The 26,953-nt window shown below is 42.0% G+C and overlaps 2 protein-coding genes and 1 pseudogene across 4 annotated transcripts in view; all 3 read left to right on the top strand.

Annotated features, from left to right (window-relative positions):
- The window catches only part of TEC (tec protein tyrosine kinase), a 34,210-nt gene extending 25,167 nt beyond the window's left edge, over nucleotides 1-9,043 (top strand). The window contains exons 9-13 of one of the 2 annotated variants that reach the window (XR_004182753.1): nucleotides 3,397-3,461; nucleotides 5,834-5,952; nucleotides 6,041-6,198; nucleotides 7,348-8,299; nucleotides 8,423-9,043. Coding sequence is in view for 1 of the 2 variants with exons in the window: in XM_031664419.1 (XP_031520279.1) it covers nucleotides 3,397-3,461; nucleotides 5,834-5,952; nucleotides 6,041-6,198; nucleotides 7,348-7,431 (426 nt within the window). In the remaining variant the exon portion in view is untranslated. Of the gene's footprint in view, nucleotides 1-3,396; nucleotides 3,462-5,833; nucleotides 5,953-6,040; nucleotides 6,199-7,347 lie in introns of both variants that reach the window. The other variant, XM_031664419.1, reaches the window with a different exon arrangement.
- A 1,030-nt stretch (nucleotides 9,044-10,073) lies between these two features.
- On the top strand, nucleotides 10,074-14,359 carry LOC103884351 (annotated as a pseudogene). Its single transcript, XR_004182752.1, has 2 exons — nucleotides 10,074-11,083; nucleotides 13,245-14,359. The product of XR_004182752.1 is annotated as a putative 60S ribosomal protein L37a (transcript).
- The window catches only part of TXK (TXK tyrosine kinase), a 69,295-nt gene continuing 53,317 nt past the window's right edge, over nucleotides 10,976-26,953 (top strand). The window contains exon 1 of the mRNA XM_003898654.4: nucleotides 10,976-11,083. Within this exon, the coding sequence (XP_003898703.1) occupies nucleotides 11,068-11,083 (16 nt within the window). The 5' untranslated portion in view covers nucleotides 10,976-11,067. The remainder of the gene's footprint in view (nucleotides 11,084-26,953) is intronic.

The raw sequence follows: 26,953 nt of genomic DNA, 5'->3' as shown, positions 1-26,953 counted from the left end.
TGTGATGGAGACAATTTTTCCCTTCTCACCTGTTCTCACTCTCTCCTCCATTCTTCTTTTCCTTCTGTTTTTCTTCTCTACCTGTTCTTTACAAATGCTTTCAGCATATTAGCAGCAGTGTCTGTCCCCTGAAAATAATCAGCTGAAAATGCTTGCTTTCAGCATATCAGTAGCACTGTCTGTCCCCTGAAAGAAAATAATTCTTTCACCAAGAAGAGTGTAATTTTCATTTGGGACTTCCTCCCATATTTTAGTTTTAGCTTTCTAGTGATAAAGCATTGACACATTTTTTTAGAAAGCAGAAAAACCTAAAAAAAATTTTTTTTTCCTTTGAGACAGGGTCTCACTTTGTCTTCCAGGCTGGAGTGCAGTGGCGTAATCTTGGCCCACTGCAGCCTCAACCTCCCGGGTTCAAGCGATCCTCCTGCCTCAGCCCCCAAGTAGCTGAGACTATAGGCATGTGCCACCATGCCTGGCTAATTTTTGTAGAGATGGGGTTTCGCTGTGTTGCTCAGACTGGTCTCAAACTCAAGCGATCTGCTCAAGCGATCTGCCTGCCTCAGCCTCCCACGTGCTAGGATTACAGGTGTGAGCCTCTGCGCCCAGCCTTAGCAAAACATTTTTTAAAGTTAGCAGTCACCTTAGACAGACATTGTTCTGATAAGTATTTTACAAATAAACTCGTTTAATCATAATTCTGGGAAGTAGATTTTCTTATTATTCCCTTTTTACAGATGAGGAAACTGAGGTGCAAATAGGATAAAATAACTTACCAATGGACAAGTGAATTGTAGAGCCAGGATTTGAACCCGGGCAGCTTGGCTCTAGGGTCCCTACCTAACTACTATGCTATGCTCTCTAGAATTAAAGCATATTAGAGAGTTGAAGATTTGGAGATGGAACACTTGATTTCCTAGGTGTGTTTTGGGATACTTACCTTATCTTAGATTCAGTTTCGGTGTCTGTAAATTGTGGGTTATAATGTTGTTTGGCTTCCAAGACTGTTTTAAAGATCACATTATTTGACTGGGGCAAAGGGCTTTGTAAAATATACATGCTATAGATAGCATCAGTTATTGTTATCATTATGTCAGGGATGACGAAGAACATCTCTGTCAATTGAAACTCGTAAACTAAGAACCTTTGTCTGTTTTGTCCTTACAAAACTGATAAAAACTGAATATCTACATCGGTGTGGCAGATTACACATTCCAGACAGATGATATTTTGGCAAAAACGATTCTCATATTTCTGTGCCTATGATATTGGTATTACTATGGTAGGTTTGTGTAACCCCTTATGGGAAACTTCGGATGCTCTTGTCTTCTTGGTAAAGAATCCTGTTGACCATCCAGCGCAGGCATTGTGGAGTTGTGAAGTGTTTTCGTAGGAAGATGCAGGCAGTCCAGGGAATGGGCATTAACTCTCATTTTATAAGAGACTTTTTTTTTTTTTTTTTTTGAGACGGAGTCTCACTCGCCCAGGCTGGAGTGCAGTGGCGTGATCTCGACTCACTGCAAGCTCTGCCTCCCGGGTTCACGCCATTCTCCTGCCTCAGCCTCCCTAGTAGCTGGGACTACAGGCACCCGCCGCCATGCCCAGCTAATTTTTTTTGTATTTTTAGCAGAGATGGGGTTTCACCATGTTAGCCAGGATGGTCTTGATCTCTTGACCTCGTGATCCGCCTGCCTCGGCCTCCCAAAGTGCTGGGCGTGAACCACCGCGCCCGGCCTATGAGACTCTTAAAATGCACTCAGCAAGAAGGAACCTCATATAAGTGCAATTGCCGCATAGAGAAAATAGAATTATGAACAGTCAGGAAGAAAGAAAAACACATCTTGGTCTATGGGTTATGGTATTAAAATATTATTGGCCTGGTATGGTGGCTCACGCTTATAATCCCAACACTTTGGGAGGCCGAGGCGGGCAGATCACGAGGTGAAGAGATCGAGACCATCCTGGCGAACATGATGAAACCCTGTCTCTACTAAAAATACAAAAAACAGCCTGGCGTGGTGGTGGCCGCCTGTAGTCCCGGCTACTTGGGAGGCTGAGGCAGAAGAATCACTTGAACCCGGGAGGCGGATGTTGCAGTGAGCTGAGATGGCACCACTGGACTCTAGCTTGGTGACAGAGCAAGACTTGGTCTCAAAAAAAAAAAAAAAAAAAAAAGTCATCATGTCTTCCTTCTGAGAAATACCATGTCTTTCTGTCAAGCTATTTTCTTGAACCTTGTAACCTTGAAGAATGTGCAAGAAAATATAAATAATCCACAATTGTATTTGACCAATTTTGTACATCATGTTATAATATACTGGGAACATAAATGAAAAAGCGAACTGTATTCACACATAGCTGTTCTTTTGGAGACCGAGTCTTGCTTTGTCACCCAGGCTAGAGTGCAGTGGCGTGATCTCTGCTCATTGTAACGTCCGCCTCCCAGGTTCAAGCAATTCTGCCTCCAGTCCCAGGTAGCTGGGGCTACAGTTGTGTGCCACTACACTTGGCAAATTTTTTTGTATTTTTAGTAGAGACGGGGTTTTGTCCTGTTGGCCAGGCTGGTCTCAAACTCCTGACCTCAAGTTTTCCACCCGCCTCAGCCTCCCAAAATGTTGGGATTACAGGCGTGAGCCACTGCACCCAGCCTGTTCTTTGACTGGGATGAGATGACCAATCACTGAGCAGAAATATTGGATAAGAGATTGGTCACCCATCATTGTGAGAACTGGATTAAGGACTTCAAGAGATGTTCTCATTGTCAGTAAGAAAATTGGATAGTTTAATAAGAACAGGTCTGGGAGGGAGAAAAGTGAGTTGACTCTTCTATTAGCCCTTGTTTAAGAATGACAGTTGGCCAGTGTGGTGGCTCACACCTATAATCCTAACACTGGGGGAGGCCGAGGCAGGTGGATAAGGGCAGGAGTTCAAGACTAGCCTGGCCACAATGGTAAAACCCCGTCTCTACTAAAAATACAGTAATTAGCTGGGTGTGATGATAGGTGCCTGTAATCCCAGCTATTCTGGAGGCTGGGGCAGAAGAATCACTTGAACCTGGGAGGCGGAGGTTGCAGTGAGCCAAGATTGCGCCACTGCACTCCAGCCTGGGTGACAGAGGCAGACCCTGTCTCAAAAAAAAAAAAAAAAAAAAGACAATTGGTAAAGATTATGCAATAATGCCTTATTGCAATCTGACTTTCTGACCTGCCTTTCTATTCATTTTTTCAAATACACAATGGAAATACTTCCATAGGGGTAAAAACAACTTATTAAAGGACATTTCCACTCTCTGCAAATGTTGACTAGGTTACACTAAATTTAATATGAACAGAACTTATATTTTCCTACTTAAATGGTGGAATTTTTAAACTAATATACCATCATAATGTTGTTTTCCAGGCTGCCAGAAATTGTCTAGTAAGTGAGGCGGGAGTTGTAAAAGTATCTGATTTTGGAATGGCCAGGTATGTCCAAGTATATGTGGTTTTAGGTGATGTTTGCATTTTTTTGGTGGAATTAATAAGTGTCGGAATAATTTGCAATGACGAAGCAGAAAGGAAATCTTGTTAACTGATTCTCAGATTAAAATAAGTATATATTGTGATGTTAGTAGTTCTCTCCACTAGGTGGTAGTATAGCCTGTTAAATATACTATATTTCCTGGTGTGGATTAGATTTCTAGAATCTTTTGTTTTCACAAAAACATATTTGGTGGTGAGGTTCTTAGTATGTCCATGTCTGCAGTGTTTTTCTTCTCTTAATTTTTATAATTTAATAGTATTATAAAATACCTTTAAAAGGTATTTAGTTTATTTTTTGTTGCTTCTTCCTCTGTCTGTCCATTGATTCATCCATACATCCACCCATAAAAAATCAGGTGCCTGCTGCGCGCCAGGCATAATGATAGGCTGAACCACATTAGAGAATAAGACCTACAAGTCCTTGCCTGCACACAGCTTACATTCAGGAAGAAGGTGAATCAGAAGACCTGATAAAGTTACATGATTGAGCAGGGTCAATACTGGTAAACTGTGGCTGTCAGTCTGACCCACACTTCATTTGGGTTTCACATTTTTAAATGGATGCAAAAATGAAAAGAATATTATGACATGTAAAAAAAATCTGAAACTCCAATGTCACTGTCCATAAAAATAGTGTGACTGAGACATAGCCTCGCTTATTCATTTAGGTGTTACCTGTGACTGCTTTCCCGCTACAGATGCAGAGTCGAGTAGCTGTCTTGGGGACTGTATGGCCTGCCAGATCTGAAATATGTGTTATCTGGCCCTTTACAGAAAAGTTGACTGATCCCTGTAATACAGATAATTTGAGGTGGTGCCGAGTGACAATGCAGGGCAAGAGTGAGGGTGGCTACTCGATCTGATGTTCAGGACGACCTCTTTGCGATAGGGAGATTCGTTTGGAGACAAGAAGGTAGGAAGTAGCCAGTATAGGTGAAAATAAAAGGATAAAATATTTCAGGTAGGAAGAAAAAGTGAAAAGCTTGAAGTCTGGGACACGTCTGGCCTGCTCAAGGAATGGAAAAAGCGCTAGGGTAGCTGGCCAACTGGCAGCGCCAGGAATGCTTATAAATGCAGGCAAGGACCAGGCCATGTAGGGCCAGGTTTAACTCCTAAGGAAACTCATGCCCAGGGAGATTAGAAAACTGTTACTGTCAGAAATGGGACCAGAACTTCCAACTCTTAGGATATTAATTACCCAGTGCTCTTTATTTGCTTTTATATAAAGATACTATATATTTGGCAGGCTGTCGGCCACTTTCATATGTTCAATCTTCATATGTTAGGCTTTCAGAAAATCTGCACTTTTGTATCAACCACTCAAAAACACTCTTTATACCCTGAAGTCAGACTCCCCTGGCTGACAGTTTGATCCAGCCCATAGTGGCATTGTCTGCCAGCCAGCAGCTGGCTCTGTGCTGAGTCATCATCTTTGTCTACAGAGCAAAGGACGTTTGTGCAATTCTTTGAAAATTTTCTCATGGAAGCTTTTAGAAATTAATGGTATATTCACATATAATACAGAAATACATTCCTTTTGTAAATATGTGCTGCCCACGTTACAGAAAGGGCTGAAGTCTTTTCATCTACCAACCCTAATCAAGGATTCTCCCCCAAAGTTAGCCACTGTTAACAGTTTTTGTATGTTCTTCCAGAAGGACATAGTATGTTCACATAAAAAAGTTATTAAAAAAAAATAATAATAATAAAAAGAAAAAAAAGTTATATAGTATTGTTTTGAGTGCATGTATGTATGTGGGGATGTTATGTATAAATGCATACTCCACTGTTTACATGTGGCATTTTGTGTTGTGTTTTTGTTTGTTTGTTTTTTGCATTTGCCATCTTCATATGCTATAGTTTTAAATTGTGCTCTGTGGAATTGTGAGGGCTGAAAGCATGTGTGTTTCTAGATGCTTCATACCACTTCCTCTGGAGCAGCTCTGCTTTAGATTTTTTACATATGGGGCCTGTGGGTAAAATTTTATTTAAAGAACAGAATTGCTTACAAAGAAAAACTTGCAAAGTATTTTATGATACATTGTCTCTATTGCCTTATAAAAAGAAAGAAAAACAGAAAAATCAAAGTGCAGATGGTAATGTGGTGATGCATCCATCTCATGCACTTAAATTAAGCTGAGAGGAAGTTGGAAATCACCAGGTGTGGCCACTGAGGTGAACATTTAGCTTCAACCGGATGCTTGTTGGACTTCAGTCAACTGTGTTTTTGATTGCAAGGGGAAAATAATGAAAGAACAAGTAGAAAATGCAGATTTTTCTTCAGAGGTGTAAGCCCATGGTGTGTCTTACTCTAGGTATGTTCTGGATGATCAGTATACAAGTTCTTCTGGTGCTAAGTTTCCTGTGAAGTGGTGTCCACCTGAAGTGTTTAATTACAGCCGCTTCAGCAGCAAATCAGATGTCTGGTCATTTGGTAAGATCCATGGTCCATGTTTCCTCATGTCCGTCCGCCCTGAGGAGGAAGTGGATACATCCATTTGGTAATCCTTATTCTTTTCCAGGTGTTTTAATGTGGGAAGTATTCACAGAAGGCAGAATGCCCTTTGAAAAATATACCAATTATGAAGTGGTAACCATGGTTACTCGAGGCCACCGACTCTACCAGCCGAAGTTGGCATCCAACTATGTATATGAAGTGATGCTGAGATGCTGGCAGGAGGTATAGATTTTTTGTGGGCTTTCTTTTTGAATCTTTTAGGGATTGGGCTTGGTAAATAGACAACATGCAGTCTTTATAGCCTAGTGAGGTGGTGCGTGCTTTATAGTGATTTCAAGCTCTAGGTAGGAAGCCAACCCTCTCAACTCAAATTCTGAATAACGGGAAGAAGAATGTAAAGATGTGGAAAATGCTAATAACTACCTCGATACATTCAGGCTGCTTCCTCACTCGCAAGTGGGACTCCTTCCATAGTTGCCTGAGCTAGGGACTTGGGGAATACACCTGGAGAAGTAGCTCTTTTTTCACTGGGTCACTTGTAGAGTTGAAATATTATTTTTTTACCAGAGTTGGTTTCTTTCTCTAAACCTCAACTTTCCGAGGTCTTTGGAAGTATTGAAATGTCACCTCCTAAAAGAGGTTAGATACCAAATGACTTCTGAAAGACAGTAACATTAGCTCACATGTATTATGTACCAAGCACTATACTTAGTGTTTTGGATTTAGTTCTCAAAACAACACTTTGAGGTGGAGACACTTTGTGCCACTCTGTAGATGAGAAGATTAAGGGTCATGAGGTTGCTGCTTGCCTGGGGTCACTTAACTACAGAGCAGTATAGGCCTGTCTGACTCCAAAGTCCAGGGTCTCAACCACTGGCTGTACTGCCTCCCCAAGAGTTGATTGGGATGAGCATAGACATTCTGGGCAGGAAGTGGTGCTAAAGGGAGAGAGAACAGCTTGAGCAAAGGTAAGGAGGTGGTTATAAACACGATGTTTGTGCACAACAGTGGAGATAGTGGCCCTATTTAACAGACAGCCCATGTGAGGGATTTTGTGGGGAATAAAATTGGGTGACAAGAGGGTGGGGGAGTGGCAGATTATAGAGGGTCCTATAAATTTGCAGGACTTGATTTCACAGGCATGTCTCTTGAAGAGAGACATGAAAGCAGTGTCTTAGAAAGGTTAGCCTAGCAGCAGTACATGCAGGGTAGATTAGGGTAGAGACAAGACCCCTCTGGAGATGCCTGTATGTCCCAGTCCCAAAGCAGTGAAGCCTCTCTGTAATATGCTATGTTTAGGAGTTGGAGCAGTGAGAGGTTTTTTGGAATGGATTCTGGAACCTACAGCTTCTCTTTGACTTTTAATTGTAGAAACCAGAGGGAAGGCCTTCTTTTGAAGATCTGCTGCGCACAATAGATGAACTAGTTGAATGTGAAGAAACTTTTGGAAGATAAGTGATGTAACCAGTGGCTCCCAGATTCCAAAGTGCAAGGAAGGATGGGCACTTTGTGGCTTTTAATTTATTGAGCACTTGGACATGTAGATGGTTTTACTTGTAAAGTGGAAACACATAAAGAATTTGCTTCTAGACGGAATCTCCCAGAGTGTTTCCACTTAGAAACACTCTGTTGCCTTAGAAATGGTGATTAAAATCACTCATTTCTATTCATTCCTCAGGCACTTGAGTGACAGTTGTTTACCAGGCACTGTGTATAGCCCCAGGGTTTGGCCATTTAGGGGTGCACACATGGGACCATGTTAGCTGATGCCAGTTGAAGGCCAGGGTATTTGGGAAGGGGAAGGGTATTAGAGTCATGACCCAGCAACCCTTCTTTTTCCCTTTGACTTCTACAGAAATCTGGGCCTGAGACATTGTCTACAATTGGGTTCTAGATAAATCAGGAACCCACCTAAATAAGTACCCATCTTTTGTTTTGAAAACATCTCAGTTTTCAAGACTGCTCTTAGTATTACATGAACAATATTTGTATGCTGTATATATTGTAAACATATGTAATATATAAAGTTATATATTTATAAGAAACACGAGTTGTCTTTTAATTGAAACTTTTAATCCTGTAGTATATGAGCTCACCTTCTTAGGACTAGAGACTGTGCCTAACAGCTGTTAATTTGTTTCCCCCTGAACATCAAATATACCTGAAGAGAAGAAAGTCTAGACTCTTCTATGAGTAACACCCCCTCCTCACTCAGGTAAATGTGTCTGGGGATGCCTGTCCAGCTTAACCACATGCATTTGGCCTATGTAATCCTGCCCATGGTGGCCGCAGCTAATCAGAATCAGATGGAAAATTAAACTAGGTAATCTACTTCTAAGCCTTAAGAATATTCCCTGGGGCACAGGCACTATAATTGGAAGTGCTGGGCTCTAGGGCAGAAGGATCAGGTGACGTTCATAACAAAGTTTGCCCCCACCTCACACAGGGCCCAGAAGCACCCCAAGTTGTGGTGGAGGATCCAGGAAGCTACCAAGAGAAACAGCGAGCATGGTATTCTGAGCTGGCTCCCACATGTTTTTCAGGAGGCCTGGTTGGACTTGGGTTCCTGGATGGGTAGGACTGTTGTACCTCACAGGAGACCCTGCTGTCAAGACTCTGTGTGTGGATTTCTCACCCTTAGAAGCTCTACTAAGACATCAATGGAGTTAGGGCCTGCCTTTTTTCCTCGTGAGCACCAAGGAAAAGAAATTATCTTGGTTACGTGAGTGCCAGCGAAAAGAAACTATATCAGTCACCCAGAGACTGTTTATTGCCCAACACGTTATTCTTGCTATTGGTGGGGTAACTAGCTGAGGAAGACACAGTGCCTTCCCTTCAGGAGTTCCGTCTCCTCTGGAGGCTGCGATGGTCTGCTCTGGAGCATTGGGTAAACACACAGACTGGCTGCTCTGGGCAGCACCTTCACTTTGACCCTGGAGAACCATTTCATTTCATCCTGGCCAGTCTAGAGTCTGTGCAGCAGGCAGTCCATCCACTGAAGGCTGTGTTTTTTCTTTTCCTGTGCCCCTTGTAATGGAAGAAAGTAAACTGCTTATTCTGAGCCTTATCACAATCTGCCACATTCCTTCTCGTCTACCTGTTTAACCATACCCCCATGACAAAAACATGCACAACTTTTTTTTTTAAGTTCCAGGGTACATGTGTAGGATGTGCAGGTTTGTTACATAGGTAAACGTGTGCCATGGTGGTTTGCTGCACCTATCAACTCATCACCTAGGTATGCATTAGTTATTTTTCCTGATATTAGCCTGATATATTTCCTGATATTAGCCTGGCATGCATTAGCTATTTTTCCTGATGCTCTCCCCTCATCTGCCCTCCCCCAAGAGGCTCCAGTGTGTGTTGTTCCCCTCCCTGTGTCCATGTGTTCTCATGGTTCAGCTCCCGCTTATAAGTGAGAACATGTGGTGTTTGGTTTTCTGTTCCTGCATTACTTTGCTGAAGACAAAGGCTTCCAGCTCCATCCATGTCCCTGCAAAGGACATGATTTCATTCTGTATGGCTGCATAGTATTCCATGGTGCATATGTACCACATTTTCTTTATCCAGCCTATCACTGATGAGCATTTTGGTTGCTAACCATGCACAGCTTTTAACTGACTTGTAGCTTATTCAAGGAGTCGGTCCTGGCACACTCTACCTTACTATCACTATCAGCCTTTTCTCCTTCCTTCCTGACCTTCCCTCCTTCCCTCCTCCCATCCCATACTTCCTTTTTCACCTTGAGGAGCTATGGGAAGTACTAGGTGGTATGAAAGAGAGTGAGGAGAAGATAAGAGTCCCTACCCTAATGGTCAATGTATGCTTTTTATGGGAAAACAAGATAGATAGTACCTGGCAACATTTGTGAACATTTCCTTCAAAAATCTTTAAATATTTTTCACTAAGACTTAAAAAAAAAAGCTTTTATATGAAAGCATAACTAAGGCAGAAGGGGAGGTAAAAATAACAGTCATCACCCAGAATGCTAAGGAGACCCTAATCTAAACAGGAGATTGGAAGGGCAATGGGAATATGCTGTGTCTTCATTAAAGTTGTTCTGTTGCTCTCTGGGCTCAGACCTGGTTCGTGGCGAGATGGCCAAACGTACTAAGAAAGTTGGCTCGTCAGTAAATACGGGACCCGCTATGGGGCCTCCCTCCAGAAAATGGTGAAGAAAATTGAAATCAGCCAGCACACCAAGTACACTTGCTCTTTCTGTGGCAAAACCAAGATGAAGAGACGAGCTGTGGGGATCTGGCACTGTGGTTCCTGCATGAAGACAGTGGCTGGCAGTGCCTGGACATACAATACCACATCCGCTGTCACGATAAAGTCCGCCATCAGAAGACTGAAGGAGTTGAAAGACCAGTAGATGCTCCTCTACTCTTTGAGACATCACTGGCCTATAATAAATGGGTTAATTTATGTTAAAAAAAAAAAAAAAAAAAAAAAAAAAAGTTGTTCTGTTAATTAGTTAACACATAGTTATGCTTTCCAGTGGGATGAAGTGAAACTCCCAAGTGTGTTTTGTATTGTTGGTGTTTTTATATTTCTCAGTCATCCCCCAATCACATTTTAGGGTTATTACTAGATTGACTTCGCCCAAATAAAGTGTCTGCTGAGTGGGAGGATGGAACATTCTAAACTCAATATTCCAGAGCCTAGAATCTAATTGTTTCTGCCACTCACAGTGTGGCCTTGGGCAAGTCCCTTATTCTGTCTGTGCCTCCATTTCCTTCCCAGTCCAGAGAGGGCAGTTTGACTTGATGATTTTAAAGGTGCCTTTTACCAAAATTTTGTGATTTCTTGAAAATGATGTTTGCGAGTCACCCACACCTTTGGGGATGAGAGACTAATAGCTGACACCCTCAGAGATTGGGATGGAGATTACTGAGCTTTCTTATATAGGCCATTGGTTGTCATTTATACTCTTCTGAGGTTTTCAGAACAGGAAAATAGGTGGGGTTAACTCTGCCCGTGAGAAACATCTTGAGCGAACTATGATTTCAGTTGAAAGATGTGTTTTTGTGAGTGGAGCACCGCAGAAGAACTGAAGACTGTTGTGTGCTCCCTGCAGAAGGGGCTGCCATGATCCTTTCCTCCTGTGAGTAAGATGAGCTTTCTCAATTTATTTTCGGGGCTTGTTCTGGACCTATTCTTCTTGAACAGCAGAGGATGTTTTTTTTTCTAAGGCACAGAGCTTGGGAACATTAAAAGATAATTTCCTCAGATGTTGTGACAGAGTTTTGTTTCTTATTTAAAGAACCACGGTGGTGATGTAATTCTAATAAAGGTTCAGCATTGAGAACATAAATGAAAGAAAAACAAAAGAATGTCCAGGAATCTACATATGTGTGTGTAGAAATGCAATCAGTGTGAAGCACTTGTTTTTAGAATGAGACTGTAATGAACTTTGGGCTGAAGGCCAGGAGACCAAATTCTAGTTCTGGATTTGCTCCAGCAGTGGTGGATCACAGTTGGCAACTTTATATATATATATAAATACACACACAGACACAAATAAATATATTTAAGGCAAAAGGAAGAGAGGTCAAAACACAACTGTGTTTATACTCTGAAATTATCTGCTTTATCATGTAAACATATAGACTTACCCTTATTTTCACGGGAGTATTTATTCACAATTTTGTGTAGACATCCGTTATTGAGGACCTTTCCCAGGCAATTGAAATTTAGGCAAAACTGATTCTTACCTGCAGTCAGAGCCTGAGTAAAGGCAAAAATAAGAGTCAAAGTCATGAGTCTCTGCATGGTTAAGAGTGTGAACATGGTCGAGTGTGAACACTGGCTTAAATGTCTCTTTCCCTCATATATAATATTACATATGAAGATGTTATTTTAATATTTTTATAGAATATAAGACCACCGTTAAAAATAAGTGCTAGTTTTAGGAGAACAGAGGAAGATTCCCTAGATGCTGTTATCTGTGAAGATCCTTGGTTTGAAAGAGCCGTGGGGATGCTTATAAATCCAAAGAAATTAGAATAAAAAGAAAAACAAGCAGAATAGTCTTCTAAATAAGAAGGCAGCCATCATATCAGAATTGCAATATCTTTGTTTCTTTATAAAGGTATTTATTGAGCACCTACCATGGGCCATGGTCTATACCAGTTCCTTTATATTCATTATCTGAAAGCTTCACTACAAACTGGCAAGGTGAAAATTGTTATTCTTATGTAGCCAATAAGAAAATAGTGCCTTTGAAAGTTTAAATCTCACCAAAAGCTCACATGGTTGTCACACTCAGGATTTAAGCATGAGACTTTTTTTTTTCTGAGACAGAGTCTTGCTCTGTCACCCAGGCTGGAGTGCAATGGCGTGATCTCAGCTCACTGTAAGTTCCACCTCCTGGGTTCAAGCAGTTCTCCTGCCTCAGCCTCCCGAGTAGCTGGGACTACAGGTGCACGCCACCATGCCTGGCTAATTTTTCTATTTTTAGTAGAGACAGGGTTTCACCATGTTGGCCAGGCTGGTCTCGAACTCCTGACCTCAAATGATTTACCTCAGCCTCCCAAAGTGCTGGGATTACAGGTGTGAGCCACCACACCTGGCCAAGCATGAGACTTGCCAGACTTGGGATTTAAGCGCTCTTCCTTTTGCCTTAAATATATATATATATAAAAATATATATATACACACACACATATGTACACACATATATAAGTTTATATATATAAATAAGCTCTCAAAGGGAGTGTGTGTATGTGTATATTTGTATACATATAAATCTGCCAACCGTGATCCACAAATGCTGGACAAAATCCAGAACTAGAACTTTTGCCCAGGCGACTCCCTTTTTGGCCACCTTGCAACAAAATGTAAAGAAACAATAAACCTAAGAGGTGCTTTAAGAACTTTATTTTGGGAGTTGCTCAGTTTTGGAAATACTTGTTAATTTATCTCTAAGACTCAGAGGGCGTTATTTTGCAGATAAGGAAGGAAAATACTGTCTTTGATTTTAATACTAGATGATGATGGAACCAAGCTTCAACAAAGCTCAGTCATATCAGATTAAAGCAATCAAAGGCCAGCTAAAAAAAGTCAAGTTTTTACATTTCTGACTTTTAGGTGGCATTAAGGAAAAAATGATTGTAATTTTTAAATGTCATCTATTTAAGCCAAATCCCCTTACAGGAGCCAACAATTGTTTGTAGATTTTGTAAAAAATAAATAAATAAATAAATAGACCACGTTATTCCAGTTGTGCTGACCTGAAAATAACTCGTAGTCTTCCATTCACGCAGATAAGAACAAGGCTCCTGTTAACAGAAATATAGGCCAAGCAGAGCAAAGCAGAAAAAGCGAAAAAGCAGCAACCTGTGTCCCCTGCCACCCCCACTGGCAAGACAAGCTCAACAGTGACTTAAGAATCTTTCAATGTTAAAAGCTCTGTGAGCATCTGCTCTTTATTTCCGTCAAGGTCAGAACTAAAGAAAATGCTGTAAATTACAGCAGGAACGATTTGGTTATATATAAAATAAATCATTGTGAAGGTTGAGACAGGATTTGATTGCCCAAGGGATTAAATAAGGGACTACCTATTGGCGGGGTATTTTGAGGATTATTCTCTCTGGCATGGCTTTGATGAAAGCTCACTCTCCTTTCCAGCGTCTGTTAATTTGATTTGATGATTAGAATCACCTGTTGTCTACTGTCAATTGCAGCTGAATGTGGCTACATTTTCTGCTGGGTAAAACAATGAGTGTTTACTGTTGACAAGGAGACAGCTAAGTGATGCCTCAAGATGTATTACTGTTAATCAAAAAAAAAAAGGTCCAGCCAAGAAGATTGCTTAAGCCGAGGAGTTTGAGGTTGCAGTAAGCTGTGACCGCACCACTCCACTCCAATCTGGGTGGCAAAGTGAGACCCTGTCTCTTAAAAAAAAAAAAAAAAAAAGTTTATGTGTTTGTTAGGGTCATTTGCCAAAAACGTTTGTTGTTTTAAGCATTGTCATAGAAGTCTGGCTTCAAAGGTTGCTATATGGTAGGAGAAGGTAATTGTGGAGCGTGGGATATTGATCATACTGATGGGAGATTTGGAGTGGGGTTTCAGGGCACTGCTCCAGTGAGATTCAGTTTGTGAAACGTACTTGGTATTGCCAGCATTTCCATTAACTCACAGTTGCCCTGAGAACAGATCCAGCCTAGGAGAGTTATTTAAAGGACAGGGCAAGGGAGAATAGCTGGGGGCTTAAAAAGTTCACCTCTTAGCTCCCCTGTTTGCCTAATTTCTCTGCCTTTCTTTATTTACAACTTAGTAGAAAGAGTGGTTTCTAAGTCTTGGTGTGCCTGAAGCATGCCTTGGGTGCTATTAAAAGACAAGTTTCTGGGTTCATCTCGATGACTGGATCTGTGGGTAAGGTAAGGACATTTTGGTCACACCGCCTTTCTTGGGCCTCTCTTTTCGGAGTCCTATCTTACTCTTTTTTGTATCTGATTCTCAGACCAACTTTGTTAGGTCAACACCTTCCATTATTACTATTATGAATATGAAGATAAGGAGGGTAGCTGTGGTAGGCAGCCTCTAAGATGGCCTGATGATATCTGCCTCCAGATATTCAGGCCCTTATGCAGTCCTCCTCCTTGAGTATGAATTGGACCTAGTACCTCACTTCTCGTGATTAGAATATGGTAAAGGTGATGGAATGTCACCTCTGAGACCAGGTTACAGAGGCTGCGGCTCCCATTCCTGCGATCTCAGGCTTTCTGCCTTCTGCATCGCTGGCTGCCTTGTTGGGAGCACTCTCAGGCAGCCCGTGGAGAATCCCCATCACGAGGAACTGAGGCACCATGGAATCCGCTTAGAAGTGTATTCTCCAGCTCTGGTTGGGCCCAGCTTGATTGCAACTACCTGAGAGATCTGGAGCCACGGGCACCCAGCTAAACCCTTCCAGAACTCCTGGCCCACAGAAAGTGTCAGATAAACGTTTTAAGTCATTAGGTCTCAGAATAATTTGTTTCCAACAATAGATAACTAAGTCTGTGACAAAAGCAGGAGGAGCCGCAGATTAAAAAAGAACTTGGCCACTTTGGCCACCCTTCTGTCTGGGGGCTGGAATTTGATGCCCTTTCTGAAAAATAGGCTCAAGATTAAAATGGACACTAGATGTGTCTTTTCTTTTGTCTTTAAATCATTTCAGTTTTCCACTCCATCACTGCCTCAAGTGTCTGGTAATAACTGCAGCCACCTTTTGTAACTACTGCAGATCCCCCCATTGCTCCTCTGTGGAGCCCCTCAGGCCAGCAGCGCCCGCACTTCCTGCCCACCGAGGGTCAGTGAGCAGCATGGCTTCCGGCCTAGTGCCAGTCACACCCGTGCGCCTTGTGGCCGAGCGCTTCTTCACATCACAAGCTGGCTCGATGTCTTGGGTGTGATGTCTGCGAGCTTGTTATGAACTTTGAGCTCACAGAAAACAGTGTTCTAGGAAATACTGTTTTGAGATGTAGGGGAGGGGAGAGGTTGTGGGCAAGGTGCCTGTAAAGTCCAACTCACATCAGCCTCTTCTGAGAAAGAAAGAAAAATTGCCTCATAGACCAAACAAGGGTTTGGGTGGCTGCTGTCCGTGCCTGGGGGGGTTGCCCTGGCGGAAGCTGAGAAACAGATGAGCGGTCATCTTCAGGAAGATTCTGCCTTTCCTTACAGCACCTTTTACTCCCAGAAACCATTATCTTCCCTGGTGCCTGGGACTCCCATCCAGCTTCCCAGGCTTCTAGAATCTCCTTGCCCCACACAGCACCCCTTCAGGCCATAGACGAGTCAAGCACCACTCTTCCACGCAAATTGATCAGTTTGTTGTCCCGTTAGCTAGGTACTTGTTTTCTCTTAGTTGCCAATGACTCACCTAAAGTAGTTATCCTCCCTTCTTTAAGGTCTCATCGGCAGTATAATGTCAGAAAAACAGAACAGTCGAGGTCTAATACAAATTACTTATTTTATTCCTACATTTAGAAAAACTAACATCTCTGGAGACCATCACTTAGAAGAATGGACATTTTAGTATCAAAAGAAAAAGTGTACACCCGTGCAAACACAGACACAGGATCACTTCGCACCCCAAATGCATAAAGGTTATAAACTCAGAATAAAGGATACGTTTCTAAATTGAATAAACATTTACGTGAAAAACTCAATGTCCCAATTTTATTATTTTCCCCTCTCCTTGGTGTGGGGTCTTGGTTTGGTGTCTAACTCCAAACCAAGAAGTCTAACTCCAACTTGGAAGCCTTTTCTAACTCCTGTTCAGAGGTAGAAATCCATGCTATAGCCAAGCTAGTTACGTGTCACATTCCCCAGATAACATGGGTTAATGTGGCTAAAACGTGCCTATCTTCAAAAGGCCCTTAAGAAATGGATGTAGTGGGGCCGGGCACAGTGGTTCACGCCTGTAATCCCAGCACTTTGGGAGGCCGAGGCCAGCAGATCACGAGGTCAGGAGATCAAGACTATCCTGGCTAACACGGTGAAACGCCATCTCTACTCAAAATACAAAAAAAAAAAATTAGCCGGGTGTGGTGGCGGGCGCCTGTACTCCCAGCTACTCAGGAGGCTGAGGCAGGAGAATGGCGTGAACCTGGGAGCAGAGGTTGCAGTGAGTCGAGCCACTGCATTCCAGCCTGGGGGACAGAGCGAGACTCTGTCTCAAAAAAAAAAAAAAGAAAAGAAAAGAAAAGAAATGGATGTAGTGGTGGGCATTTATGGCAGAGTAATGAGGAAGTTTGGCCTTTCTGTAAATTTCTGGAAGAAAAAAAAAAAGGGATACTTTGCAGCAAACTTACAGAATCAGCTCTGGTCACCCAGAGCCATTTTTCCAAAACTACAAGTTTTCAAGGCTTCCCGACTCACCACAGCCCATCAACTGCAAAAGCAGCCGGTATCAGACATTCCTCATCTTAAAACCACAATCTGGAGTGTCTGGGTTGGTCGACAAGCCTGGTCTTTGGGTTAAGGCAGCTCTTGAAACAGCTAGTTTCAAGCCATGTTTTTAAATACAAATCATTAGCCATGTGCCAGTTATTGTGATGACCAAATTCAGTAGGAATGCATTTCACTCAAGGCACTGATTCAAAACGAAACCCCAACATCGGAAATGCCAGGGGATGAACTGGAGGTGATGATGTAAACTTCAAAACATTAGACACGAGGAAGCGACAGCGGCTTTGCTTCCCGTGCAGCCTGGGCCCCACAGCTCTTCACATCTGTTCCTTTGTCCTCTTCAGAGGTGACCTTAGGAACTGTTCTGAGAAGGGGCGCTTCTCACTCTTGCTTTCTTCCAGTGCCCCCTGGTGGAAACCTGTTCCCAATCAGCCCAGCTGTTGCCACCCAGGAACCTCTGGGGGTGGAAAGAATACCAATAGGAGCCTATCCCAGAGGACAGAGGGGCACAAATCCTTCCCAGGAAAAAACAAATACCAAGGATGGCAGGTCCAACTGCCTACCCCGTGACAGACGTTCCGTTTTCTAAAGGTCACAGAGATTACATCTGATGCGATGCCCTTTTTCTGATTTGCTGGCCTGAGGCTCATCATGAGAGATATTTGCCGAGGAATAAGAAATAGATGAAAAGAACAGCGCAGATATAAGCATGGGAGAGGAAGCTCAGCTCCTTCAGTGATAATCTTCAAGCCTGAATATATTATTTCCACATTTCCTTCCAGCAGGCAAATAATCATTGCCTATCTCTGGGGCATTTTTGTCACTCTGGCAAAGGCCCTTGATATGCACGAGTTCCAGCCTAAGTTGGGAATTTGCTAATAGCTCACGGGCTTTCTCTCTGCAGGTTAATAGGCAAAACAATGCAAAGAATGGCTTCTGTAATCACAGAATGCCTGTGGAAGGGCGCGCTCTACTTACTTACTGGGAACACTTGTGCTGCTGTAAATTGAAAATGATCATGCATCGAATACTCCTTGATACGCGCATTGGAATGAATTTTGGCCCAACACTTCAATCTGTAAATAAAGATGCCTGCTGTCTTGGAAAGTCATGCCAAGCAAGGGAACTCTAGGGAGCTGTTTGGCTTTCATGGTGTGATTTTTTTCTCGCAATGATTATTTATGGGGCAGCAAGTCTGCTGGGTAGAGGATGGAACCACAAACAAGGCAGTGGTTTGCCTTTCTGCTCACCGCTGTTCTTGGTCTTTGGGGGAAATTAAATAAAATTGGGTTGTAATTAAAGCAGTGGTAGGTTAAGTCTGTACCTTTCTTTAAAGGCCATTGTCTTTGCTATTGAATCGGGAAACATAAGAATTTTTGAAAATATTTTCTCCTAAATTCCAGGCTGCAGAAGAAACCAAGGGGAATATTATCAGGTATGGCCATGTGTTGTGAGGTCAGGGAGCTGGGGGAGTCCTTTCTCTAGTCCCAGATACTCCTGCCTGCTGACTGATACCAGCAATTTCTCTTTCAAAGTTCTTGACCTGGCCAGGTGTGGTGGCTCACTCCTGTAATCCCAGCAGTTTGGGAGGACGAAGAGGGCGGATCACTTGAGGTCGAGAGTTTGAGACTAGCTTGGCCAATGTGGTGAAATCCTATCTCTACTAAAAATACCAAAAAATTGAGCCGTGTATGGTGGAGCATGCCTGTAGTCCCAGCTACTTGGGAGACTGAAGCAGGAGAATCGCTTGAACCTGGTAGGCGGAGGTTGCAGTGAGCCGAGATCATGCTACTGTACTCTAGCCTGGGTGACAGAGCAACACTCTATCTCAAACAAAACAAACACACACACACACACACACACACACACACACACACACACACACAAAGTTCTTGACACTTGAACAAGGTGGTTCTCCAAAATGTAACTACTCACAGCCTAACATTGACCAGAAGCCTTATCAATAACATAAATGTTGATCAACACATATTTTGTATGTTATATGTATCATACACTGTATTCTTATAATAAAGTAAGCTAGAGAAAAGAAAAGCTTTAAGAAAGTCATAAGGAAGAGAAAATAGATTTACTATTCATGAAGTGAAAGTGGCTTATGATAAATGCCTTCATCCTCATCATCTTCATGTTGAATAGTCTGAGAAAGAGGATTAAGAGGAGGAGTTGGTCTTACTATTTCAGGGGTGACAGAGGCAGAAGAAAATCTTCATGTAAATGTTTATACCATGTTTTTCAAGGGTCAAACTATTTAAATTTCCTGTGTTGTGATGGTTAACTTTATGGGTCAACATGGCTGGGCCATAGTGCCCAGATATTTGGTCAAACATTATTCTGGATGTTTCTGTGAAGGTACTTTTTGGATGAGATTAACATTTAAATCGGTGGACTTGGAGTAAAGTGGGTCACCCTCCATCATGTGGATGGGCCTCATCCACAGTTGAAGGCCTTAATGAAAGTCAGACCTCCCTGAGCAAGGAGGAGTTCTGCCAGCAGACCACCTTTGGGCTCAAACTGCAACTCTTCTCTCACTCTTCAGCTTGCCAGCCTACCCTGTTACATTTTGGACTTGCCAGTTTCCACAACTGCCTGAGCCGGTTCCTTAACAGAAACCTCTCTCTGTGTTCACCCTGACTGTTACAAATGTCATGCTTACAAACATGTACCCGCCTCTGCACTGCAGTAAGCATGACATTGCTGAAGCTCTGCAGTACAGCGTGTTTACTATTTAACATTGTGTCAGTCATTTATACCTTACTGAGAAAAAGTGTGAGAGCCTCTCCTGAGGCCTGCTTTGATAGCAGGGAGACAGAGTCAGTCTCCTGGGGTCCTGAATGGGGGAAACACCTGCCTTTGAGTCAGGGGTGGAGTTGGCTCAGAAGAGAGGAGTTGGAGCTGAAGATTCACTTTGGTTTACTCAGTCTTCTTCCTCCATTTTGTCTTCAGAGGGAAAACCATACCTGCTCCTGTTTGGTTACCTTAAATGTATTTTGTGAGTACCCAATAAATAGTTGCTGAATGAGTTCTAGGGAACTGGTTGGGGGACAAAGTGGTAAAGTAACTGAGAGTAGCTGGTATGTTCTAGCGATGTTTGCCTCTGCAATCTTATTTAATCTTCTCATCCACAAGGATAGTCTTATTGTGATGCTAATGGACTCTGGGCTTGACGTCTGGCTCAGCTGCTTTTTATGTGACTGGATAAATGGCTGAAGCTCTCTGTTCCTCTGTTTCTTTAAGATGGGATTCATAATGTTAGTATAGTGAGTAAGTTAGCATAGCATAGTATAGTAAGATCTTAGTATATCTGTCATGCCTGGCATATGGTAAAGGCTGTGTTGGTAGAAGTGGGAAAACCCTTTCTTAGAAGACAGCTTTTATTACCTACATTTTCTAGATTTGATTGCCCAAAATCACACTGTTGCTCCAAGAAAAGGGAGCAGTGATTTGACTGCATGTCTGCCTGATACTAAAGCCTGCTGAACCCCATATTTTCTTTTAATACAGAAAAGAAAAAAAAAAAACACATTTGAATGCCAGAGAGTTTTAAATAATTTCATTTGGCATCTCATGGTTTGGTACTTTATTTTGGATAAGGATTTATTTAAAAATATACGTCTGGAATAAAAGGTTAGACTTATGAGCCACCACAAATGCTGGCTAAAGCTCTGGAAGCTCAGTCTTCACCCCTTTGTCGTTCCACTCAGTCAAAAGGTCACGATCAAGTTGTCTTTCTCTGTGGCCAGCATCACACTGTGAAATACTGGGTGATAAGATGAATGAGTGGAAAAAAAAAGAGCTCAGATGTAATGTAAGGGTGTTGATATTGGTTGGGTCTTACTTAACAGCTATTTATTGAGTTCTTGTTATGTGCCAGGCACTGATGCCAGAAGCTGGGGAGAAGACAAAAAAAATTAAAAATAAAAAAAGGATAAGATGCAGTCCCTGAGATTGAGAAGCTTGCAGTCTGGTCCAGTGTCTCTGCTGGGGTTGATTTTGTCCCCAGCAAACATTTGGCAATGCCTGGAAACACTTGGGTTTCCACAATTGGAAGGTGGTGGTGGTGTGGGTGTTAGAAGGGAGAGGGCTGTGTTGCTGCTGGCATCTAGTGCATAAAGCCCAGAGATGCCCTAAATATTCAGTGGTACACAAGACAGCTCCCCACAATAAAGAATGATCCTGTCTAAAATGTTGATCCTGGTGAGATTGAGAAGCCCTGTGAGAGATGACGCCTACATAGAGAAACTTAAATGACCATCTCAGGTGGTACCTAACTAGGAGCCACAGGGCAGGACTGACCATAGGTGCTTTGGGAACTGAAAGGAAGAGTAGATGGGAGTGGATTGCAATGTAAGTCTTCCTTTCCAGGTTGGAGGCAGAGATGCACAATGTGTCTGTGAGAACAGAGCAAGCGGAAGAAGCTAGTGCAGCGGGAATTGGTGAAAGCTAAAGCAGTTAGGGTGAGGTCACTTATGGAAGATCTTGAAAGTGGGGGAAGATATAATGCTGAAGATGAAGAGCAGTTGGCTGAGGCAGGCTTTTTGGGAAATGGGTATATAGGGTGAATTGAAGGAGACAGCTCGAAGCAGAGACTCTAGATTTAGATTCAAATCCTGGCTCCCTGCTTACTAGCCCTTTGTTGGTAAGGAGTAACCTCTCTGATTCAGATTCCTCATCTGTAAAGCGGCATCTACTTCACAGGGTCATTGTGAGGACTAAGTGAATTAATGCCAAATTACAGGTATGAGTTGATGAGGACTTAGCCTGGCTTATTGGAAGGATGTATAAGAAAGAAAAAGCCAAGCCCTGTGAACAGATTGATAGATTGATGGCAGATTGAATACAAAGGGTGGGACTCAGGAAGAATCTAAGTTTTCTATGGTGGACTCATTCACAGACATGGGAAGATCGGAAAGGGGAAGCGACAGAACGGTTTTCCTACTGGGGATAGTGAGGAAGATGATAAATCTTGTTGGGGAAAAGGTAAGACAGAGGCCAAATTGGGGAAATAAAAATCCTTTTGTATCTATCACTAAAAGTTATGTACATGTAGAAAGCTATCAATCATAGAATGGGTACCTAATTATCAAATCACAGGCCTATTTGGTTTTCTGAGTTTTTCCTTTTATTTATAAATTTAAGTTTTGAAATATTTCAAGCATACAGAAAAAAGTAGAGAATAACATAACATGCTAGTGATTACTCAAGAATAAGGTGGCCATTATATACACTTTCGGGCTTTGATGATAATAAATAATTTGTTTATATTAAAACAGAAGGCTACATAGATGATCAGAGCTCATCTTGCTGGACCATTTTCCAATGGCTTCTAGGCTGAGAACTGATTGCTTTGCTTGGCCTGTGGCCAAGTTGTTCTCTAGCTTCAGTATCTATCAAGCCCCCCTACTACATAGACTCCCAAGGTCTTATCTTCCTTTATTTCAAGGACTTTTATGACTGAGTTATTCCTCTCTGGTCATACTGTTCACCACTTCCAATTGAACCTGCTTGTTCTGTTCCAAATACCATTTGCAAATTCCCACTAGGAATGAATCAAGACGGGTACATCCTCTGAGCAAGCCTATAATATTGTGCTCTTTCAAACATATTCATTCATTTATTCATTCACTGAACAAATATTTATTGAGCATTCATTGTGTCAAAAAGTGTTCTAGCCTCTTGGGATATAACAATTGTGAACAAAATAGACAAAGGTGCTTGTTTACATACTAGTGAGGGAGACAAACAGTAAAGAAAAAGAGGTAAATAAATTGCACAGCATGTTAGAACATGAGAAATGCACCAAAAAAGAAAGAAAAAGTAGAGCAGAGTGAGGAACCTTAAAGGAAGTGCAGATAGGCATAATAACAAATCAGAGAGCTATTCACTTAGAAGATGAGGTTTGAGCAAAGACTTGGAGGGATTGGAGGGAGTTGAAAATGGAGGGAGGAGTGCTCTCGAAAAAACAAAAGCCAAGAATCTCTGGTGAGAGCAGGCCCTATGGCTCCAGCAGCAGCATCGAGGTGTGGCTGAGCGAGGTGATCAGGAGCTTATTGCAGAGGAGATGAGAGGCAACAGGAGGCCAGATCATGGAACATTTTATAGGCTCTTGTGGGACATGTAGCTATAACCCCGAGTGAAATGGGGAGCTATTGTGGGGTTCTCAGACAAGGAGCAACATGATCTGACTTAAGAGTTAAATTAATTACTCTGGCTGCTGTGCTGAGAATAAAGCATAGTGGGAGGAGAAGAAGCAGGAAGAAGTTAGGAGGCTTTTGGTGTGAGCCAGGTGAGGTGATGGTGGCTTATCCATGGTGGTGACGGATGAGATGGGGAAAGCAATAAGTGTGTGTGTGTGTGTGTGTGTTTTAAATTGTGTTGAAATATATATATATATATATCAAAAATTTGCCATTTTAACCATATTTGAGTGTACAGTTCAGCAGCATTAAGTACATTCACATTGTTGTAAACCATAACTATTCTCTATCTCCAAAATTTTTTCATCATCCCAAATGAAAACTCTTGAGTAAACAGTTTTCTATATCCACAGGGTCCACATTCCTGGGTTCAACCAGCTGTTGAAAAAAAAAAATTGAAAAAAAAAAGGATGGTTGCGTTTGTATTTAACATGTACACACATTTTTTCTTGTCATTATTTCCTAAACAATATAGTGTAACAATGATTTACATAGCATTTACATTGTATTAGGTATTATAAGTAATCCAGAGATGACTTAAAGTATATGTGAGGAAGTGTGTAGGTTATATGCAAATATTACGTCATTTTATATAAGGATCTTAAGCATCTGTGGATTTTTATATCTGTTGGGGGATCTGGAACCAGTCTCCCATGGACACTGGGGAAGACTGTATTTTTTAAAGGCACAATCAGCATACTTTCCTGATAAATTGGCCTGGGTGTGAGAGAGAGAGAGGCGTCAAGGATGACTAAGATTATTTACCTGAGCAACTGGAAAGACAGAATTGCTTTTGACTAGATGGAGAAGGGTGACAGAACCCGTTTGGGGAGGGAGGAAGTAAAAGAGTTCAGATTTCATCTCCTGTTTACTTGAGGTATCTACTAGACATCCAAGTGGAGAATTTGAGAATGCATTTGGGTAGGTGAGTCTGGAGTTAATTAGAACTGGGCTAGATGTGTACATTTGGATGTCATCAGTTGATAGATGGTTTTTAAGCTGCAGGAGGGAATGGGATAATCAAAAGAGTGAATAAGACAAAGAAAAGAAGAAATCAAATGCTTTGCAGGAAATCTAGCATTATTAAGAGGTCAGGGAGGTAGAGAACAAAGCAGCAAAAGAGACTGACAAGGAGCAAAGCCAAGGGATGTGGTACCAATGCTGCCAAGAGAGAGGTTCAGTAAGATGAGGACTTAGAGTTGACCATTGGACTTAGTGGTGCATGGGTCACTGGCGACCTTAACAAGAGCAGTATTTTTTTTAGAAGTGGTAGAGACGACAGCCTGACTGTAATGGAAGGAGAGCAGTTGGAGACAGCAAGTAAAGAGCCTTATTTCTAGGGCCGGAGGACTGGCTCACGCCTGTAATCCCAGGACTTTGGGAGGCCTAGGTGGGCAGATCACTTGAGATCAGGAGTTTGAGACCAGCCTGGCCAATATGGTGAAACCCCATCTCTACTAAAAATGCAAAAATTAGCCGGGCATGGTGGCAGGTGCATGTAATCCCAGGTATTCTGGAGGCTGAGGCAGGAGAATTGCTTGGACCTGGGATCCAGAGGTTGCAGTGAGCCAAGATGGCACCACTGCACTCCAGTCTGGATGACAGAGCAAGAGTCGGTCTCAACCAAAAAAAAAAAAAAGAGAGAGACTTATTTCTAGATTTTACAATAAATAGGCAGCAAATCAATGAAGGAAATAAGATCACGAGAAGTTTGTTCTGTTTTTAATCGCTGAAGTAACTACGCGCGCGTGCATGTGTGTGTGTGTGTGTGTGTGTATGCTGATGATCAAGTAGAGAGGGAAAAAATGGTGATATAGGAGAAGGAGGGAGTATTTTTTAAATTTTGAATTTGAATACCTCCACGTGGGCTTGGTCACAACATTTTGCCACAGTCTACACTCTATTCTGACCTACTTCATTCATTTATGTAACCTACATTTAGTTTTGCATCCTCTGGCCTGGATAGATACAGATCTATTTGGGGCTCTAAAACAACACTGGAATAAATTGGTTAGAATGTAAATGAGACCCATTCCTGCCAAAGTCCTTAAGTGCTAACGCACCCTCTCTTCAAAGAGTGATTTTTTGCAGTTTGCTCATCCCAGCAGACACAGCAGATGAAAATGGACAGTCAGAAGTAGCTGAAATCCAAACACCAAAGAATATGATATAGTGCAGATTCTTGGGAATTAGTAATTTATTTTATTTTTGTCTCCAGAAGTAAGTCTTTGGGTGGACCATGGAAAATGAGTGATTTCTGGGTGCAGGAAAAGGAAGAGAGAAATGAAAGAAAAGGAAGAGAGAAAGGAAGAGAGAAATCAGAGGGGAGCAAGGAAACAGCAGTGGGTGCAAAGGTGAGTCCTTGCCTGGGCTTGGACTTGAACTGTATGTCCAGGGTAGAGAAGAGAGATTTCCCATTAGACCATCAGTGTGTCAATGGCTCAACAACTGAGCAATGGTGATGTCCAAATCAGAGAAAGGTAAGTCACAGATGTATGAATGTAGGTTTGGAAGATCAACTTCTTTGATAGGAAAGGAACTAGTATGTATTGATAATGTGTAGGAATTAAATTTTGCAGCCAGCCTCCAAAATGGCTCAGTGTTCCCCACCTTTTAATAATCATTCCTCTCCATCCTAAACTCTATCTTAGAAACAAAAATCTGCAAGGTTAGGTCAACGTCCTACTAAACCCTCTGGTTCTAATTGGATTACACCTACTGGGAACCCTGGAATGAAGTTGTAGTGAGGTTGTTTTGTCCCTAAACAGCAGATCATTCATCTCCTCAAAGTGATCTCTGCTCTACTTTACTCTCTCTCCCCATCCTGGTCTTTTTGAACCTAGGGATGGTGACAGTTCTACTACTGCTGGACCTGAGTTCCTGTATATCTTTTGTGGTTTTCACTCCTTTGTAATTAGTCCCTTTATAAATAACCCTTTCAAAGTTAATCTAAATATGTCATGTTTTCTCTTGTATCAGAAGTAGCTCTAGGAAGCAGATTCAGAGTTGGGTCTGGGACTTATTTGGTCATATATTTAGAGGTCCAGAGATACCCTCTGCTGGAGAAATAACTCAGTTATCAATTAATCAAATTGTCATTGGTACTGCTTGGGATAAAGGGCAAAGAGAGGGCAAGATGCTGGCTTTATGGCGTTTCAGGAAAGCCCCAATAAGAAAATTGCAGCACAAACCCTTAGGAATATTTTCCATCTAAAAAGCAGCTCCTGACTTGCTACTGGTAAAGACTAAATGCTTAATCATAGATCATCAAATATTTATGTGATCCAAGCTGCTTATCATGAGCTGTGTGTTATCTGATTCAATGGACTATGCAATAGGTCATGCATACTAGTTTTCTATCCTAATACAGAAGTGGCATATGTGAAAATGGGCCCTAGTAGATCCAGAAGCTTCAAGAAAGCTTCATAAGCATGCAACATCTATTCACATTGTACCTGCTCTTTCTGCTTCTACTTCAACTCACACCAGTGGCCTCTTGGGTAGTTCTCCAACAGCTTATGGGAGAAAAATTTCTGGCTTGATTTACTGGAAGATCTGCGTCATAAATGTATACCAACAGGAAACAGCCATTGTACTACAGCCTCATTCAGAGGTAGCCTGATAGATAGTGTTGAAATAAGGTCCTCCCAGAACTTCAGGAAACACGTAAGTTTATTCACTTCGTTAGGAAAAGAGATAGTCGGAGACATTGATCTACCTTGATTCACGGGCAATGGTAAAAACAAATTGGTCTGCCAATGGGAACTTGGAAGGAACAAAATTGGAAGATAGGTGACAAGGAGATCTTGGGGAAAGGAATGTGGTTGAATTTCTTAAAACGGGGACAGAATAGGAAGACATAACCAGAG

This window comes from Papio anubis, chromosome 3 (genome assembly GCF_008728515.1).
Source record: "Papio anubis isolate 15944 chromosome 3, Panubis1.0, whole genome shotgun sequence".
Taxonomy (NCBI): Eukaryota; Metazoa; Chordata; class Mammalia; order Primates; family Cercopithecidae; genus Papio; species Papio anubis.
This window is presented reverse-complemented; position numbering and strand designations above follow the sequence as displayed.